This window comes from Schistocerca serialis, chromosome 5 (genome assembly GCF_023864345.2).
Source record: "Schistocerca serialis cubense isolate TAMUIC-IGC-003099 chromosome 5, iqSchSeri2.2, whole genome shotgun sequence".
Classification (NCBI taxonomy): Eukaryota; Metazoa; Arthropoda; class Insecta; order Orthoptera; family Acrididae; genus Schistocerca; species Schistocerca serialis.
The window spans coordinates 345,559,443-345,581,291 of record NC_064642.1 but is presented as its reverse complement, the minus strand read 5'-3'; the positions used below and the strand labels follow the sequence as shown (position 1 = coordinate 345,581,291).

The 21,849-nt window shown below is 36.9% G+C and overlaps 1 protein-coding gene across 1 annotated transcript in view; it reads left to right on the top strand.

The window, feature by feature from the left end:
- LOC126481308 (tyrosine-protein phosphatase non-receptor type 23-like) overlaps window positions 1-21,849 on the top strand; it is a 169,966-nt gene that overhangs the window by 129,687 nt on the left and 18,430 nt on the right. The window contains exons 6-7 of the mRNA XM_050104964.1: window positions 10,736-10,912; window positions 14,221-14,462. Coding sequence (XP_049960921.1) covers window positions 10,736-10,912; window positions 14,221-14,462 — 419 coding nt within the window. The remainder of the gene's footprint in view (window positions 1-10,735; window positions 10,913-14,220; window positions 14,463-21,849) is intronic.

Here is a 21,849-nt window from a genome sequence, read left to right as displayed (position 1 = left end):
CATGTAAGGGCACATTCGAAAGGAGCTCAAAATATAAAAGAGTAATGCTCTCTGCTTTTTATGTACCTGTCCACCATCGGTGAATTTGTTTCTATTCAGTGATTGTTAAGTTCTCCTGCTTGAAAGTGAAAGAAGCAATCTCAGATACCTCTTTTCCTCACCAAGATCTTCATGTATCCTGCAATCATCTTCTTGCCCTTCTCTGCTCACCATCAGCTGAATGTTGTTTGTGGTTGTTTGAGCTCACTTTTCAATTATTTGTGACCCTTCTAATTTATTGTTATGGTAGAGACTTGTTTGGCTTGGTAGTTGCTCAGTTAAGTGTCAGAGCATAAATCCTAAGGTTTTAATGCAATGTCTGCATCATGAACCTGGTTTTCTAGTTACAGAATCTAATGTTATATTACAGTATTCTACATATGGTTCATCGTTAGGGGAAACACAATTTTATGGGGGTCAGTCCTAACCTTCCTAAGCCCCTCGCCTTACTTGTTGCTCATCAGGTGATGTTGTTAAAGCTGTAGGATGTAGCTGCTGGTTGAGATGATAGACAAGGGCTGGTTATCTAGAATAAGTATGTATAGCTCTGTAGTTAGGCTGGGTAGCTCACATAAAAAGTCATACAGCAGATGAAGAATGACTCTATTGATTGCAAAGTATGCATGACACATTAGGGAATTATTTCCATCTTCATAACGTCACCCAAGTGCAAAGGTAGCACAAGGACAAGAGCATTGCCAGTTCTGTATGTAACATGAGATGACAGATTCATGTTACAAACACAACTAGTAACACTCTTGTCCTTGTGCTACTTTGCACTTGAGTAGATTTCTGAAGATGGAAATAATTCCAAAATGCATTGTGCATACTTTGTGTTCAATAAAGTAATTCTCTACATGCTGTATGACCTTTTATGTGGCCTAGCCCACTTAACTAGAGATCTACTAATGTTTACTAGAATCGTCGCTAGCCTCCTACATGACTTTGTCACACTTTTATCCAGAATAAGGCATGAGAACCTTTTTAAATCAACATTGAATCAGTTACATTTACTGCTTCATCTTATCAGACAATAGGCAAGCATCCACATCAGGTGCTGAACAGTACTTTCCCATTCACTCAAAACTTGTTAGTGACTGATCTCATCCTACAAGTTGAGGATATTTACATATGCCATCACTTTGCAGTGAAAAATACAAAAAGTGCACTACAGCACACATAATTTTTAATTATTATTAATGCAGTTTTGTTCCCATGGCACATCTTGATATTCACCCAATATTACATCTGTAAAAATAATAAAATTTGTCTGTCATGTAAAAATAACCTCCTTTTATTCATAAGTTTTAAAAGTGTGTATACAGTAGGGAATGACAGTAACGGCCCTCTTTTTCAATTATTCTTGCACCAGCTCATTTCAGTCCTCGTCTCCAGTAATCCCTAAAGATGACAGATCATCAAAACTCTTCCCAATCAGCTTAGTGTTGCAAAAATTTTCCTTTTCACGTTGATGACAATTCTTTTTGATTATTTTTATATGACACTCCCTGTGCACCCCTGGATTCAAAGAGGTGAAATGTCATTGTAAGTGTCACCAACCAGCCTTGCAATACCAAGAACAGAGGATTTGATGCTAATATAGTTAACTTTTGATAATTTTCAAATGTCACCTGCTTACTATGTCCACACATACATCAAAAAGCCAAAAACAGCTCAGATCACAGTTAATGAAAATACGCACTTGGCCATTGTTTAATACATAATGCTCAAATGACCATCTACATTTTCAGGCAGCTGTATGTAGTAAATTTATGCTCTCTCTAACTGGCAAGTTGAGCCAGCTGATAGGACAGGGGAATGGGTGGGCATACGAAGCTCAGTAGGATCATATTTAGTTCAGTGTGTGACTGAAAGGGAATAACATGCTACAACTGAAGTGCCCAGTAGTAAAAAATTTGTATGTTTATTAAGTCCAGTAGCTGGAATATGATATTAAGATTTTTGGAGACATGAGTTGCACCATTTGGCTCAAGCTTCTAGTCCATGGGTGAGGCCTTGGTTTGTGGTGAGTGTAGGTTACTCGATGATGGATGCTGTCTGGGGAGGCCACAGGCAGTGATGAGGATGGTGTGCTCAGTAATGGCTGTAGTTTGTGGAGCCTTGGTCAGTGGTAAGAGGTTGGTACTTTAGGCCTTGGCCAGTGGTGAGCCCTCATTGCTCAAGGATGTGTGTAGTCTACGTACACTGTGGTGAGAGCCCCCTCATTGGCTCGATGATGAGAACTTTGATTGAGGAATTGCTAGGCGTGGTCAGTGTACGCCTGGAGTGAAGAAGGAGAAAGATGGCTGTAAAGTTATTTGGTGGCAACTAGAAGAACCACCTGGTGAGGTTCATGACTCACAGACTCAAGACAGTGCCATAATGGCAGTACAGTTTGTGGCAATGTTTATGCCTCTGGTGGTGAGGCTGGCACCATAGGGCATCACAATGACTGCTTTATGTTCAGTTGTGAGCAATCCATTGTGTGTTTGATGTTCAGAGGAAAGAACTGTGAGCAGGCAGGAAATGCAGCAAACCATGGTACATGACTGTATGATTGATGGCTGTACATAGGCAATAGGCAGGGGCTGCAGCACTTATTAAAGCCCTGTCGTGTTTGCACCACGCTGGAGAGTGATGAAGGCTTTATCTCTGCTTTCCTTATTGACAAACTTTCATCTTTTTCGTGATACATTTCTATTAAAATGTTTCTTTGTAATACATGCTAACATACAGGGTGGTGCACGATAAGTCACCTGATTGAATTTTAATCCTACAAGTATACTATTGGGGCAATAGCTTTCAGATTGTGTGCTCAACTTTATGCAGTTCATGGAAATTATGCCAGATTTCATTGTGAGTCATCGCTTCTGTTGTGAGTCTACCATTTCTGTTTGCCACGATGACGGACAAAGGATGGTTGACCATCGCACAAAAGACAAAGATTGTGTTACTGTTCGTGGCAACAAACAGTGTTACATTGACACAGGGAAGGTTTCATGCTCATTTCAGCACACGGTGGGCTCCCAGCACACAGACAGAAAGCAGATTACATCAAAAATTTGAAGTTACTGGGTCTGTTTTGGAGTGTCAGCAGCCACATGCACATACCTTATGTTCGCTGCAAAACATTGAAGCAGTTTGAGTGGCTTTGACTCGTAGTCCGAGTAAATCAACAGGAAGAGCCAGTGCCAGGTTGGGAATTTCATGCCAATCTGTAAAAAGAATTATTCAATCCAACATTTGCTTGTATCCATACAAGATGACTGTGGCACATAAGCTTACTGTGAGAAATAAGGAGTGGAGACTGTGGTTTGCAAAGTGAGCAATCAAGCAAGACCAAGAGGCAGTGCTACACGACACATGGTTTTCTGACGAAGCTTATTTTTACGCGAAAGGTGTTGTAAACTAACAGAACGTTCGAGTGTGGGCACGTGAACCTCCGAAAATATTCCACACGAAAGACGCCTACAGAGAGAAAGTGTGCGTGTTTGTCGCAATGTCAAGACATGGAATCATCGGTCCGTTCTTCTTCAATGCTACAGTAACCGGTGACTGTTATTTACACTTGCTGCAAAAAGAATTCTTTCCTCAACTCATGGCCTCATGTCTTCCATTGCAGACAAAATGGTTCTTGCAGGATGGAGCACACCCCCACACTGCCAGCGTTGTGCTTGATTTCCTACACAAAAGACTTGGCCTTAGGATATTGTCAAACATATTTCCAGAATGTTATGCGGTAGGAGGAATGTTGCCACCCCACAGCCTGGACACTAACCCATGTGATTTCTTCCTTTGAGGGTCCCATAGAAAACCCAAAAATGCAGTACAACTTAGGGCCATCATTGTGGAGTTCTGCCGTGCCATTCCAGAAGATTAGTGTTGAAGAATCATCACAAATGCATGTGTGTGACTTGAAGAAGTTGTAAACCAAAATGGCAGTGATATTGAACATTTGATTCATTAGGTTGTACTTCCAAGCTGTATTCTTTACTTCTACATCAATAAGTTACAAATCAGGTGACTCCTGTAGTTTTGGATGTGTGCTCGATTGATATTGATTCCTCTATCAATAGTTGTGTTTTGTTGAGACAATACATGTAATTCGCTGTAACTTTTTTCCCAGGTATAAGCAGTATAATCCTCATAGAGAGTCTGTAATGGCCCAGATGTTTTGTCATTAAGAGTTTCCACATAAAAACTACATATTGCAAATTTTCGGTTTGTTGTTGAAAGTTTTGCCAGAGCTGCTGCCTACCTGTATTTCATGTTAGAGCAGTCTATAACTAGGCACAGGTCAATGATCGAACAACTACTCAGACTTTTTAAGTGTTTTTCTCTTTTATACCTTTATCAGTGTAAAATATTTCAAAAGAATGTAATTTGTCACTTTATAGAGCTGTGCTCCTTCTGTCTTTACTATATGCTTAATGCATATTTTTGTTTCATTGTGTAAAAAATGTATGACAGGTACAAACCTCTACTAAATAACTGACAGGAGCAGTTTTTGGCTGGGGAATCACTTTTTGTGAGGTATACCAATATTGGCCCTGGTAGATACTTTGATTTTAATTTTCTTGTACTAGTGCTTTACTGACAGAAGTATCTATAAAAATCTTCAATATTATCTTTGCTGCCAAAACTAACACATATTGGGTAGCACTAAATATTGAACATTTGTTTAGGATAACCCATGGCCTGCATTACTTTCTATTTCCATGCAAATCTGAACTGTGCTAACAGTACATAACTCATTCTGTCACTGCTGAATGTTGAACAGCAATGTGTTTCAAAGTAGACAGTTGTGGCAGAGTACAGTGGAATATCAGAGACAGTATCATAAATTTAACATGTTCTTTCTCATGGCAGTAACTTCCAAGAGGCTACTCAAGAGCAGCAGGTTTTGAAATATTGTATTTAGGTACCAATGGAGTGTGGAGTGGATAAATTTGACATTTCCTCATACAGGAATTCTAATTTAAGTGGCAGGTGCGCCTGTTATCTTACGATTGGGTCGTCTGCTTCTTTACTAATGTGGTTTAAAGTGAAGAAATGTAGCAAGTGCTTTATGATGATGATGATGATAAAGATGATGATAAAATTTAAAATTAATGGGTTGCAGGGCATTAGAGTAATTGAAAAAGGAAAAAAGAATCTTTCCACTGGAAATCATAACACAACTATGTGACATCAGCCCTTATATCACATTGTTTTATCGTGCAAGCATGCTGATTAACCCTGATGCTGCATTTAATGTACAATGTTCACAATAAATGCATTATATGCAATTACTGAATTTACTTGTCTTTCTTTGGTAGCAGCCATCTAGAGGATGGCTTTGCCCTTCATGAGTAATACTGTGAAACATCCAGGTCTATTGGCATAAAGTACTGAAATACAGTTTGGCTCTTCATCACACAATTTATTCCAGTGTTTTCATCCAGAAACATGTTGATAAAACAGTCTGAGTTACAAAGAACTGTTCACAAAAGAAGTTGCCGGAAGAGATAATTTAACAACTGAGTGTGTCGTTTACATAGTAATGCTTCATAATAACTAAAGAAATAACTTCGAAAGAAATCACAAACAGAACTGGCTAAATTGGTGCTCTTTCATGCTATTTATAACTTCACATATGTTCCAGAACAATGACATGTTTTACAAGTTTCAAAATAGGTGTTGGTTAAATTACTTGTGTATGTTTCCTGACTTTTCAATTTATGTGTTACAAGATAGTGGCCTTTCTTTTAATTTAATTTTGTTTTTGCTATTCAACTTTCTGGGGTGAATGGCTTATGCAGTCTTTGTTTATATTCTTAATTTTAAGTACCTTGCTTTAAATACATTATTTCCAGTGAATTTACTTAATTTATTTCAGTCAAGAAGGCCTACCTGAGATGATGAATAATAAATTATGATTGTTAATCCTCCAGTTATGATTGTAATCTTTTTGAAACATCTCTAACTTTTCATTCTGTACTTCTTAGAGAAAATAAAACAAAAACTAAAGCTAATAAATGCAATTAGGACCTACTTATTCCTTTTCATGTTCATGTCCTTAAAAGTGAAGGAATAGACTTATGTTATGAAATTTTATGTTTAACTCTGATGTGAAAATCATAAATGAGGAAAATTACCTTTGACTGAAAGATAATGTTCCAACAGCTATGATCTAAATTGTATCGAATGAATCATTAATGAAAGTATATTGCATGTTTCAAAACTGGAAGTGTATTAGACATTAAAAAAAACACATGCTTGGTATCAGACAGTTCAAATTGAAAAGTTAGCCCATTTCTTTGCATCTTACAAAATGAAACAGTTTTTGTGTAAGTTGGTCTGCAGTTATTTAAAAAATCAGAGAAAAGCAGTTGATTATGAGGATGTATATGGACAGTTGTATTGTTAGAGTAATGGAGGATGGTAAGATATATTTGTTGGGTAGATGGAAATGTTGCAAATGAATATTAATCAGATATAAGATATTAACTGCACAGAAAGTTGTTTTATCAGTCACTGGAAGGAAATAAAGTAATAATGAGTATTTTGTGACAAATGAAAATTTATGTCATACCAGTACTCAAAAAGGAAAAAAAAATCAGAGCTTGAGAGCTTGTTCAACATTTCCAAATAGTTTCCACTAATATTTCATACCAGTAGATTGCCACTGATTCCATCCCACTGACTCCTGTTTAATTTCAGCAAGTTTAATTCTAGTTGATTAAAGATGACATTTGTTGCACTATATTCTTGTGCCACAGGAGTTTGCCGTAACTGCGTCATGTTAATTCTGACCATATCTTTTACTGGGTGTCTGGGAATTTGAATTTAAATTTTGTGCCATTTCACCATATGACAGTTGGAAGCTGTGGTTTTTTTATGTTTGTTATCCGTGATCTTTCCCATTAGTAGCCTGATAGCATTCGTGTGGTGAGCATTGTTGCTTGATGTTTATTTTCATCATGGAGCAGATGCCCACCGAGCAACATATCCATGTGATTGAAAGTTACTACAAAAACAGTGAAAGTCGTACAGCAACAGTTCGTGAATAGCATGTGACAGATGTAATGATGCTCTAACTGAATCATCAGTTCAGAAGTTGATCCATAAGCTTGAGACCATGGGTTCTGTTTCAAATGTCAAGAAAACAGGTTGACCACATTCCGTTCAAACACAAGAACACTTGTCAGTTTGACCGTAAGCCCCAGAAAATCAGTTTGCCGACAAGCTCACCAAGTTCACTGTAGAAGTCCTTTCAGAAGATCTGAAAATGCATGTGTACAAGAGTCAACTTACACAAGAGTTGAAGCCTGCAGATTGTGGTAAGAGACATCGATTTGCTCGATGGGTCTTGGCTTGACAGGTGGAGAGTGAGAACTTCACAACAACAACCTCAGATGAGGTGCACTTGGGTACGTCAATAAGCAGAACTGCAGAATTTGTGGTAATGGAAATACACGAGTTACTGAGGAAGATGAGATGCATCTACAATGCACAACTGTGTAGTGTGGGTTCTGTGCAGGAGGAGTGATCAAGCTGTACTTTTTTTTAAATGGTGGGGAGCTGCTGTCACCGTGAACAGTGATCATTACCAAAATGTGCTTTCTGATTGACTTTTCCCTCATATTGGTGAAAATGACGATTTTAGGTTTCAACAAGATGGTGTGACATGTCACACATTCCATGAAACAACTGTTCTACTGAATGAAAAGTTTCCTCAAAAAATTATCTTTCTGCATGACAACCAGGAATGGCCTGCCAGATCATGCAATCTTATGCCTTGTTACATTTTTTGATGGGGATTTGTGAAATCAGCAGCGTATGTGAGCAAACCACAAACAGTGCATCAACTGAAGCATGAAATTAAAAGGGTTATTAATGACATCCCACCAGATGTTTGTGAATGCGTCATCGAGAACGTCAGTGAATGTGTTGCTTGTTGCTGTGTGGCCTTGGGTGGTTGTATGGAGGATATAATTTTTCTTTCATAAATGGGAGAAATTACTTGATGCTTAATGTGTTAGTAAAAGAAGAAAAAAAAAGTAAATCCAATAAATTTTGTATGTTCTATACCACTTTAATATTCGTTCCTACTTCCTGGATACCGTATAGAATACATAGTGTTATTTCATAGCTGTCTTTCAATTTTTATATGAATGATAACTCTAAAAGAAGAAGCCAAGAGTACCCACATTCATTTTTAATGAAAAGAATGAGAACAATATAAGAAAGTGGTTCCATGTCGCTGTAGTAAGGTTTATAATCTCAGGTACGCTTTATACAAAATGTTGTGTACAATGAAGTGACAAGTTAACTAGATATAAATTAAGTTAGTGTGTTACTAATATGTCAATTGTATCTTCGATTCCATACAGAATTGTGCTGGCAAATAATTTAACTGTATTAAGTGTATTACAGAGTCACTTCCATACATGGCTACACTCCATACGAATACTTTCAGAAATGACTTCCTGACACTTAAATCAATACTGAATGTTAACAAATTTCTCTTCTTCAGAAACGCTTTCCTTGCCATTGCCAGCCTACATTTTATATCCTCTCTACTTCGACCATCATCAGTTATTTTGCTCCCCAAATAGCAAAACTCCTTTACTACTTTAAGTGCCTCATTTCCTAATCTAATTCCCTCAGCATCACCCGACTTAATTAGACTACATTCCATTATCCTTGTTTTGCTTTTGTTGATGTTCATCTTATATCCTCCTTTCAAGACACTGTCCATTCCATTCAACTGCTCTTCCAAGTCCTTTGCTGTCTCTGACAGAATTACAATGTCATCGGCGAACCTCAAAGTTTTTATTTCTTCTCCATGAATTTCAATACCTACTCCAAATTTTTCTTTTGTTTCCTTTACTGCTTGCTCAATATACAGATTGAACAACATCGGGGAGAGGCTACAACCCTGTCTTACTCCCTTCCCAACCACTGCTTCCCTTTCATGTCCCTCGACTCTTATAACTGCCATCTGGTTTTTGTACAAATTGTAAATAGCCTTTCGCTCCCTGTATTTTACTCCTGCCACCTTTAGAATTAGAAAGAGAGTATTCCAGTCAACATTGTCAAAAGCTTTCTCTAAGTCTACAAATGCTAGAAACATAGGTTTGCCTTTCCTTAATCTTTCTTCTAAGATAAGTCGTAAGGTCAGTATTGCCTCACGTGTTCCAGTGTTCCTACGGAATCCAAACTGATCTTCCCCGAGGTTTGCTTCTACTAGTTTTTCCATTCGTCTGTAAAGAATTCGTGTTAGTATTTTGCAGCTGTGACTTATTAAGCTGATAGTTCGGTAATTTTCACATCTGTCAACACCTGCTTTCTTTGGGATTGGAATTTTTATATTCTTCTTGAAGTCTGAGGGTATTTCGCCTGTTTCATACATCTTGCTCACCAGATGGTAGAGTTTTGTCAGGACTAGCTCTCCCACGGCCGTCAGTAGTTCCAATGGAATATTGTCTACTCCGGGGGCCTTGTTTCGACTCAGGTCTTTCAGTGCTCTGTCAAACTCTTCACGCAGTATCATATCTCCCATTTCATCTTCATCTACATCCTCTTCCATTTCCATAATATTGTCCTCAAGTACATCGCCCTTGTATAGACCCTCTATATACTCCTTCCACCTTTCTGCTTTCCCTTCTTTGGTTAGAATTGGGTTTCCATCTGAGCTCTTGATATTCATACCAATTGTTCTCTTATCACCAAAGGTCTCTTTAATTTTCCTGTAGGCGGTATCTATCTTACCCCTAGTGAGATAGGCCTCTACATCCTTACATTTGTCCTCTAGCCATCCCTGCTTAGCCATTTTGCACTTCCTGTCGATCTCATTTTTGAGACGTTTGTATTCCTTTTTGCCTGTTTCACTTACTGCATTTTTATATTTTCTCCTTTCATCAATTAAATTCAGTATTTCTTCTGTTACCCAAGGATTTCTACTAGCCCTCGTCTTTTTACCTACTTGATCCTCTGCTGCCTTCACTACTTCATCCCTCAAAGCTACCCATTCTTCTTCTACTGTATTTCTTTCCCCCATTCCTGTCAATCGCTCCCTTATGCTCTCCCTGAATCTCTGTACAACCTCTGGTTCTTTTAGTTTATCCAGGTCCCATCTCCTTAAATTCCCACCTTTTTGCAGTTTCTTCAGTTTTAATCTACAGGTCATAACTGACACATCATAAAATTACTTGGAATTGTAGGACAACAGATAAAAGAACATGTTCAAAACTTTTTCTTATCTTCTGGTCTGAGCTGAGCTGCTCATGTGTGCATGAGGTGTGCTTGCTTTCCTGTGTATGTGTGTGTGTGTGTGTGTGTGTGTGTGTGTGTGTGTGTGTGCGTGTGTGTTTTTCTGATGAAGGCCAAAAGCTAATGTGTAAGTGTCTTTTAGTTGTGCCTGTCTTCTGCTGAATGTGTCATCTTTATGGTTAAGTAGCAGTCCTTACATTGTTGATATTCCATCCAGGAGTTTCTATTGTTTGATTTTCATTTTTTCTTATACTTCATATGATTATTTTTTATTGTTCATGTGATGACAATAAATTATATTTTGTATTTGTAATAAATAAAATATGAATTGATGTGGAAACGAAGACTTGGATAGTCATTTTCTATAAATTCCTATTTAATTATTTTTATATTTTATTCTCTGCTCAATAACAATTTTTTATTATTTAATTTGTTACAGAATTGGAAATGTTATGCGAAATTCAAAATGGTGTACCACACATGTATCTCTCTACTGTACCATGGTCAGCAGGCAGAAGAACAGCAGAAAATGGGCGAACGAGTTACTTTTTACCAAGCAGCAGCAGAGAAATTAGAAGAAGCTGTCAGACTTTCAAAAGGAATGGATAATATTGAGGTATGTTATACATATTAAAGTGTCAACAGTATTATGAAAAGGACAGATTGCTACTCACCAGCAACAGAGATGTGGTCATTGTGTGTGTGTGTGTTTGTGTTTGTGTGTGTGTGTGTGTGTGAATTTGTGTGTTTCCTACTTCACAAAAGGGTAAAGGTAAAATGTATAGCAATATTTTTATTGTACTTGTCTGTGACTCAGCATCTCCTGTATATGGTGAGTAGTAGTCTATCCTTTTCATAATACTGTTGTTATTTCATCCTGGACATTCCATTGTTAGATATTAAAGTATTATTTACCTAAGTAGCTAAACTTAAGTGCATGGCTTTTTAAAAAAAAAAAAAAAAAAAAAAAAAAAAAAAAAAAAAAAAAAAAAAAAAAGAAAAAGAAAAAACTGACTTTGGTTCAATGAGTGATAAACTATGTAAATATGGAAGACATCTCAAACATCAACATGTAGTGAGATTATACAGCAGGTGTGATATAATAGAGGTGTGATGTAGTAAGAAACAATAATAATGCTTATGAGCACGATCATTTACAGTAAAACATACACATCTGTTCTGCTTGGAAGCTAAGAACACGCTAAAGTCTTTGGTCAAGTCACAGGTATTCCACTTAATGTACATCAGTGATGTACATCACAGTGGATGTACCCACAAACAGTTATTTTTTTCAATATGTCTTCATGAACTGATAAATTGTATGTCTGACCTAGTTATTCTATGCTTGTTGCAAAGTGTCAGCTTCAAGAGTTTGTCTTCCACTTACCACATTTGCAATGTGTCTGATAAATTATTAACCTACAAGAAGAGTAACCTATCATTAAAGCTTAAGGAATGTCCAGTAGTCATGTATAAATGTAAATATTCCATATATTGCAAAGGTAGGCAGTAGCCACTTGCTTTCTGAGTCTTGTCTTCACTACTTGTGGGTCTCTCTCACCTTCCGCAACACATCCCTCATCCTCCCCAATGAAGGAAGTCATAGTTTTTGAAGGTAACATAGTGTGTCCCTTTTACTTGTACTTTTATATACTTCTGTTTATTTTTTAAGCCATGTGATCTGATAGTACACAGTGTATTACAAATGTTGAAGGAAATTTGCTAACATTGTTAACATATATTGTGGGTAGATTATGGTATCATAATACATTGCAACATAAATGTTGTAGGAAAATTCTTATTGAATATAAATACTTTAGGATTAAAGTAGACCACCCACCAAACAGCAGACTCATTGAGTTGTTGACAGGTACATACAAAAGAGAGAAACTTTGCTAGCTTTTGGAGTTATCCTTTGATGAGGTAGAGTAAAATAACACAAAACACACACACACACACACACACACACACACACACACACACCTGTGCACCTACATGGTGCTGACTAGACTAGTGAATTGCAAAAGATTGACTAAATGATGTTCACTACGTAGTCCATGTTTTACACTTAAACATTAAAAGCAAGATTACTTTTCTAGGTGTTCTTTTACAGAGTAAAAACAGTGATACAGCAAGTAGGACTTCACAGCTTTACTGAATTGAGTGTTAACTTCAGTTGACTGCATGTATGGGGGAAGCTTTTTGAACAGCTGGAGGCCCATGTGGAATGCTCCCTTTGACAAAATTCAGTGTTTGAATGTAATACATGCAGATTTGAGTTTATTCTGGTGTTGTGTTTGTGTATTCCACTATTTTTCTTAAGTTGGATTTAGTTGGCACTATGGGATTATTTAAAAATTTACAGTCTCAAGAATGTATAGACAGAGCAGTGGTAGGATCTCCAGCTTCATGAAGATGAGTTTGTTAGAGTTTGCTTCCATTACTGATCCTCATACCTCTCTTCTGGATTCTGAAAGTGCTCAGGGCAGTCGTAGAATTTCCCCAGAATATCACCTCATATTTTAGGTGGACCTGTATGTACATGTAGTTTGTACTTGTTACTGTTTTCTGCCAACACATTATTTCAGCACATTCATTGCATAGCAGCCAGTATTTATTCTGGTATTTACTTTTTCAGTATGTTTATTCCCTTCCAGGTTATCTTGTACCCACAGACTAGGAATTTTTGAATACTCCATTAATAACAGTTGGTTGGTTTTTTTCTGTCACAAGTGGTTGAGAGGGGTTTGCTTGCATTTTTTTAAGAGTAGAAGTTCACAGAAACTGTCTTTTTGGTTTTGTTGATTGTGTGTTCATCTACATTCAGGTTCAGGTCATTAATATACAGCAGGAATAGTAGAGACCTCAATACTGTGGCACTCCCTGTTTAACAGTTTTAGTACTAGGTGGGATTTCAGTTATTGAACTGGGATGTTTGTTAGTGTATTTTGTGCTGACTTTCTGTGTGTGATTGCTTAAAAATGAGTTAGTCCATTTGTTTGTGAGCTCTCTGATACCGTACTGTTCAATTTTTTCCAGCAATATTTGTGTCCACTGTGTCAAAAATCTTTATTGGGTTGTATTGAATGTAACAGATCTAGTATGATATTAATGCAGTCATATACTGCCGTTTTTGTAAATTTATTGTTTTTATACCCATGTTGGGATAACCCAGTAAACTTTTTTTATCTGTGAAGCCAGTCAGTTTATTATGTACAATTCTTCCAAATACCTTAGAAAAAAAAGGATGAAATTATGATAAGTCATAGTTGTTCATGTCCTTATCATCGCTTTTTTTGAAAACAGGGATTGCTTTAGATAGTTTCAGTGCTTCTGGGAAGGTACCTGCCAGGAAAGACCAGTAACAGAGATGAGTTAGTGGTTCAGCAATATTACACGCATAACCTTTGATGATAGTTGCTTGAATACCATCAATTCCAGCTTAATAAGAATTTTTCAACTCTTTGATGGCTTTTGCAACATCCTGTATAATGATTGTAGTAATGAATATTGACTCTGTATGTGTGTGATTTTTCTGGTTTGCTTATTCATGTTTTGTGTTTGGATTATTGTTCACCAATTTTTTGGCAATGCTCAAAAAGAATTTGTTGATTATGTTCTTCACAGCTTCAGAGTTAGATATCAATTCATTGTTGTGTTTAATTTCTATATTTGTGCATATAATTGTTTTGCCCCTCTTTCCCTTTTCATAATATTCCACTTTGCTTTTACTTTTTTGTTTGGATTGTCTGTCAGCAGTATTATACATTTTGGTGTCCAAAGGTAATTACTGGTCATCAGTTCTTCTCATAATTTGTTGGTTTTCTGTTTTTTTCTTTTCTTAGTGTTTTAAGTATTTACGTTGTCATGGGACAGGTGCTGAATAACTGCTATATCTTAAATAAACTATTCTTTCTTACACAGGCAATAAATGAAGCCTTAACGTTCACATATGCTGTTGTGGAACGAAAGAAAAGGGCAGCGAAAAATGAAAATGAGATTATGTATCGTGAAGAGGTCCCACCCTTGGACATTCTTTCAGAGCTTAAAGGTGCACCTCTTGTAAAAGGCATTATGTTTAATGTTAGTGATCCAGAAGTAACAGGATCTGACATATTTGCTCGTTTAATGCCCATAAAAGCACATGAAGTATCTTCGTTATCCAGGTAATATGATGGCATAAAAGTGTGCATTCTGCTTGAAATGGACATAGAGCTCCATAGTTAGTGTTGCTTATATGTCTGTTAAAAATGCCTTCCATTAATAGCCACTTGGCAATTGAAATACAGTTTTCAGCTGTTGTATTTATTAGCAAACGTACAACTGCACCTGCTTGGAAACAAAGAACTATAAGCTTTCTGAAATCTGTATCCACTGATACCAGCATTTATTTTCCTTTGGTTTTTAGTCACACAAGTAAAGTTAGTGTTATAATCCAGTTAAATAAATTAAGAAAGTGGTCTATTAACTTAATCATGGCAGTTTTCAAAATGACAGTTATCATATTTCACAATCCATAAGGCTTATCAAATTAATACATTGAAATGAATATGTAGATGCCCCAAATTAATGTTGACTCCATCTTTAGTTCATGATGTGAATGGTGGAGCTGCTTGCAAAATATTAATTTATATTCTAGATAGTGTATATAATATGTGTCTCTACAGTAGTTTCCTTTATGCCACCAAGTACTGTATATGTTTCTGACAATACTGATTGTATCAATATCATAAACACACTTCAAATTATGTCCATACTTTCATATGTTACCTCATTTCTCTATTTCTACCATTGCAATACTTCTACCTGGATCAGAATAGTGGAGTGATTGACAGCTAGTTTACAATACAGCTATCATAGCAACAGCCAATCAGAGAATGTGCTTGGACTTGCCTTCTATTGTGATCACTACTGTCATATCACACTGCTACCTCAGGCGTCAGTTGCTGTACTCAGCTGCAGACATTTTCAGCTGGTATCATAACACTCAGGATTTGTTTTCATTGCTTGCACTGCTTCGCCATGTGCCATGTTTATTGTACACGGTGATGTGTTGTAAACTAATTTGCAGAAGTGAGCAGAAAATTCATAAGGCTATTATCAATCTGCTAAGCGAACCCAATAATGCACATTTATGGGCAACATGTGAATATAACAGAACCAGAAGCTCTCAGTTGTTGTTGCGTCAACCATATTCTGTACACTGAGAAACCTGAACTAATTATATTGCTCCCTCCCATCCTTGAGTGTTGGTCACTTTGTTACTCTGATTGAGGTATACATGATAAGCATGCCAATAGTAGTGACTGGATCCTTGACCGACCATTTATCTTGCCTCTGGATAAATGAACTTCTGACTGTACTTTAGTGTAACTTCTGCAGCTGCTCACTCATCTTTTTTGAGGATCCAAACTGTATGAACTATACTCTTACTGTCTAAATCAGTTATGTAAGCTACCTCCTGTACAGATTAAGATATGTCTTCCAAGGATTGTATCAGAGGATCATAGTCTGACACTTACTTTCCCATACTCATCCCATATTGTATTTCTTTGAGCACTTGTTTAGAAACTTGATTATTATAGTTTGATTCTAGTGATGTACCATCTGTGTTCAAAACAAATTTAAATGTTCCTGGATATAAATCATCATTGAATTTGCAGTCCGCTGCCAGTCGTGGTACCGTGCATAGATTTTTTTGTTATTCTTCCTGTATTTTGCAACAGTTTTGTCATACTTTCAAATCATCCTGACCTACAAAAAGTCTAATATCTGCCAACATTTTCTTACAAGATACTTGTAGAAGATGTAATCATTGCCTACTGTATAATGTAGAAACTGAAGATTCAAATTATCTTCGTGTGATTTTTTGTGTCCTTGGTATGTTACCACAGAGAAAAGTGGGGTTTGACATCTTGAGATGGTGTCTTTTGTTAGACAAGTTTCTTTTAGGGCAGTCACTGTTACTTCTTTTCTGAGGACATTTGTGAGAACTGTTCCTTTTGTATTGATGAAGCCCTCTATATTTAAATTACTTATCTTCGGAATAAAATTATGGAAGGAGGTAAAGGCGACTGCGATACTTAAACTTGGGGGAACAGCAGATGATCCGAAGAACTTTAGACCTCTCTCTACTATGTACAACCTAAAAACTGTTTGAGAGGGTATTACCCTTTTAATGTTACATTTCGAAAATGTGCTGCTGTGAAAAAACTGCTTTCAGGAAAAATAGAAGCTGCTGTTAGCAATAATTGTTGCTGACCACATATATAGAAAGAGGCTTGCAAGATGCAGTGAAGACAGGAATAGTGCTACTGTATCTACAATCAGTGTATGACACAGTCTGGATCCAAGGGCTTATAGGTAAACTTGCAAAAGTCATCAGATGCTAGCAAACACTGAAAAACCATGAAATATATGCTTTTGCAGAGAACTTTCAGAGTGTCTTGAGAGATAAGATAAGCAGTGTCAGAACATTTTACAATGGCCTACCTCAAGGCTCAGTACTTGTCCCCTTACTTATCAACTTTTATATATTGAATTTACCCAAGACACAGTCACATAAATTTGCCTATGCCAGTGATAGCTATTGCCACACAGTCAGTCATTTGAATAGCTAGAAGCTACTCTGAATAGTTATCTACATACTTTTCATAAGTGTTATACCAGATGGCTCTTGAAACCAAATTCGTTTAAATCTGCAAGTATTGTTGTGCATCTCAATAACAAAGAAGCTAACAGGAATCTGAGCCTTAAACTCAACAGAGCCAATTAAACATGAGAAAATCTCAAATACTTAGGGGTTAAACTTGATTGTACACTTTAATGCAGGCACCGCCTAGAATAAGTGAGTCACAAACTGTAATCCAGAAATTCTATACTAGCCAAACTAGCAGGCAGCTCATGAGGAAGTAACACAAACACATTGCGCACATCAGCATTGGTACTGGTACATAGTACTGCTGAATACTGAGCCCCAGTATTAACAATAAGCAACCACATAAAAAAGTTGATGAAGAGCTGAAGAATCATTGAAGATCATAACTGGATGACTGAAACTGATGCCCCACAACCTGGCTATCACTGCTAGCCAGTATTCAACCACAAAACATAAGATGTAAAGCTGCCACAAAAAAGGCGGAAGAAGATATCAGACCAGTGCATTCTCCCAATTCTTCATCATTTACATGCAGAGAATTGACTGAAGTCAAGGACACCTCTCTGGGAAACAATCCAGAGATTAGAAGTTTTTGATGAAGAAAGGGATTGACAGGAGCAAAGGCAAAGTAAACCCCACAAAACGGATCCCTTACTAGTGATGTGACCAAACAAGTTCCTGGTTTTCACCTTTTAAGAAGACTCTGGACAAGATTAAGCAGAAGGAATGGAACAGGTAACTGTAAAAGCTTAATGACAAAATCTGTGAACGCAGTGAACATTGAGCTATGGAGCATACTTTGAATTGTGTAATTTATGCTTTCAAAGGAAGAGGATGTAGTGACATCCCCAGCATCTAGTAGTAGCTGAGTTGTCTTCAGTGTGCTATTTGACTTCAGTGTATATTTTACATCATTCTCTCTCTCTCTCTCTCTCTCTCTCTCTCTCTCTCTTTCTCTATAGATTTGTGATGTTTTATGTTTTCAGTTCAGATGTGTTATCTGTTTGTATAGCATGTTGTTTATTATTTCAATGTCAGTAATTCTGTGATGCTATCAGCATGAAAGATACTTAATATCATAATCTATCCTATTAAAATAGTAGTAGCAGCTTTATTCATCCGTAGATCTCTTTTTACAAGGATATAGGACATGTCAAAGTATTTACAAATTTAGATAAATTTAAAATAAGTTAATTCATATACACATATATTTACAGAGTTCTAGTTAGAGAAAATCATTAGATTTACTCCTGGTATACAATATATAATTCATACACACACACACACAGATATATATATATATATATATATATATATATATATATATATATATATATATATATATATATGTCTGCTTGTGTCTGTATGTGTGGATGGATATGTGCGTGTGTGCGAGTGTATACCTGTCCTTTTTTCCCCCTAAGGTAAGTCTTTCCGCTCCCGGGATTGGAATGACTCCTTACCCTCTCCCTTAAAACCCACTTCCTTTCGTCTTCCCCTCTCCTTCCCTCTTTCCTGATGAGGCAACAGTTTGTTGCGAAAGCTTGAATTTTGTGTGTATGTTTGTGTTTGTTTGTGTGTCTATCGACCTGCCAGCGCTTTTGTTCGGTAAGTCACCTCATCTTTGTTTTTTTATATACAGAGTTCTAGTTAGAGACAATCATTAGATTTACTCCTGGTATACAACACTTTTTTTGCAATTAACGTATTAAATTATATAATGCCACATCGTTCACTCATATCTGACTATCAGTCACTGCACCCACTATATACACATTGTTTCATAACACTTCACTCACTACACACACACACACACACACACACACACACACACACACACACACACATGCAGACATGGACACTGGTGATGTCTGGGCCAATTTCGGTATTGCAACTTCCCATTTGTTATCCTGAATAACTCAGTCAGCATCCCTCCATAATAAGTGAGATGTTGAGCTCAGAAAGAGGAAGAGGTGTTAGTATTGTGCTATGCATAGCTTGGGGGTAAGTATTTCTAGAAAGGAAAAAAAGAAGGAAAAAAACATAAAGTGAACATGTTTTGTGGAATGTTGAATATTTTATAATCATTATTATTATTATTATTATTATTATTATTTATTTGTATAACATTTTTTATCAAACCTCTACTCTGTTTCAGCTAAGTAATCCTTCAATGTTTAAAATGTATTACATAACAGGTACTTTTTAGCTGCCTTCTTAAATAAGTGTATTTTGGCAATTTCTTTAATCTCTTTTGGTAATTTATTGTACAGTTTAATTCTTTGGTAGGAAATGCTGTTTTGAGTTTTATGTTTATTTTTTCTTGGTAAATGTAAGTTGAGTCTATCTCTTGTTGCATGGTCATGGACAGAGCTGTTTGTGCAGTAATTACCAATGTTATTTTTTATGTGTACAACTGACTGGTAAATGTATTCACCATGAGTAACACTACTGGGAAAGTCATTGATGTATATCAGGAACAGTATTGGTCCTAATAGGATACCTTGCGGAACCCCTATATTAATGTATTTTGGTTCTGATAAGTGTTTTACTAAATGTTTGGATCTATTTGAAGTATATGTTATCTCTACTCTTTGTACCCTATCTGTTAGGTATGATCGAAACCAGTCGTTAGCTACTCCTCTTATTCCTGTTGTTGTTGTTGTGGTCTTCAGTCCTGAGACTGGTTTGATGCAACTCTCCATGCTACTCTATCCTGTGCAAGCTTCTTCATCTCCCAGTACCTACTGCAGCCTACATCCTTGTGAATCTGCTTAGTGTATTCATCTCTTGGTCTCCCTCTACGATTTTTACCCTCCACACTGCCCTGCAGTACTAAATTTGTGATCCCTTGATGCCTCAGAACATGTCCTACCAACTGATTCTTTCTTCTAGTCAAGTTGTGCCACAAACTCCTCTTCTCCCCAATTCTATTCAATACCTTCTCATTAATTATGTGATCTACCCATCTAATCTTCAGCATTCTTCTGTAGCACCACATTTTGAAAACTTCTTTTCTCTTCTTGTCTAAACTATTTATCATCCATGTTTCACTTCCACACATGGCTACACTCCATAAATTACTTTCAGAAACGACTTCCTGACACTTAACTTAATACTCGATGTTAATAAATTTCTCTTCTTCACAAATGCTTTCATTGCCATTGCCAGTCTACATTTTATATCCTCTCTACTTCGGCCATCATCAGTTATTTTGCTCCCCAAGTAGCAAAACTCCTTTACTACTTGAAGTGTCTCATTTCCTAATCTAATTCCCTCAGCATCACCCGACTTAATTCGACTACATTCCATTATCCTCGTTTTGCTTTTGTTGATGTTCATCTTATACCCTCCTTTCAAGACACTGTCCATTCCATTCAACTGCTCTTCCAAGTCCTTTGCTGTCTCTGACAGTATTACAATGTCATCGGCGAACCTCAAATTTTCTATTTCTTCTCCATGGATTTTAATACCTACTCTGAACTTTTCTTTTGTTTCCTTTACTGCTTGCTCAATCTACAGATTGAATAGCATCTGGGAGAGGCTAGAACCCTGTCTCACTCCCTTCCCAACCACTGCTTCCCGTTCATGTCCCTCGACTCTTATAACTGCCATCTGGTTTCTATACAAATTGTAAATAGCTTTTCGCTCCCTGTATTTTACTCCTGCCACCTTCAGAATTTGAAAGAGAGTATTCCAGTCAACATTGTCAAAAGCTTTCTCTAAGTCTACAAATGCTAGAAATGTAGGTTTGTCTTTTCTTAATCTAGCTTCTAAAATAAGTCGTAGGGTCAGTATTGCCTCACGTGTCCCCATATTTCTACGGAATCCAAATTGATCTTCCCCAAGGTTGGCTTCTAAAAGTTTTTCCATTCATCTGTAATGAATTCGCGTTAGTATTTTGCTGCCATGACTTATTAAACTGATAGTTCGGTAATTTTCACATCTGTCAACACCTGCTTTCTTTGGGATTGGAATTATTATATTCTTCTTGAAGTCTGAGGGAATTTCGCCTGTCTCACACATCTTGCTCACCAGATGGTAGAGTTTTGTCAGGACTGGCTCTCCCAAGGCTATCAGTAGTTCTAATGGAATGTTGTCTACTCCCGGGGCCTTGTTTTGACTCAGATCTTTCAGTGCTCTGTCGAACTCTTCACGCAGTATCATATCTCCCATTTCATCTTCATCTACATCCTCTTCCATTTCCATAATATTGTCCTCAAGAACATCGCCCTTGTATAGACCCTCTATATACTGTTTCCACCTTTCTGCTTTCCCTTCTTTGCTTAGAACTGGGTTTCCATCTGAGCTCTTGATATTCATACAAGTGGTTCTGTTTTCTCCATAGGTCTCTTTAATTTTCCTGTTGGCAGTATCTATCTTACCTCTAGATAGATAAGCTTCTGTGTCCTTACATTTGTCCTCTAGCCATGCCTGCTTAGCCATTTTGCACTTCCTGTCAATCTCATTTTTGAGACGTTTGTATTCCTTTTTGCCTGCTTCATTTACTGCATTTTTATATTTTCTCCTTTCGTCAATTAAATTCAATATTTGTTCTGTCACCCAAGGATTTCTATTAGCCCTCGTCTTTTTACCTACTTGATCCTTTGCTGCCTTCACTACTTCATCCCTCAAAGCTACCCATTCTTCTTCTACTGTATTTCTTTCCCCCGTTCTTGTCAATTCTTCCCTTATGCTCTCCCTGAAACTCTGTGTAACATCTGGTTTAGTCAGTTTATCCAGGTCCCATCTCCTTAAATTCCCACCTTTTTGCAGTTTCTTCAGTTTTAATCTACAGTTCATAACCAATAGATTGTGGTCAGAGTCCACATCTGCCCCTGGAAATGTCTTACAATTTAAAACCTGCTTGCTAAATCTCTGTCTTACCATTATAT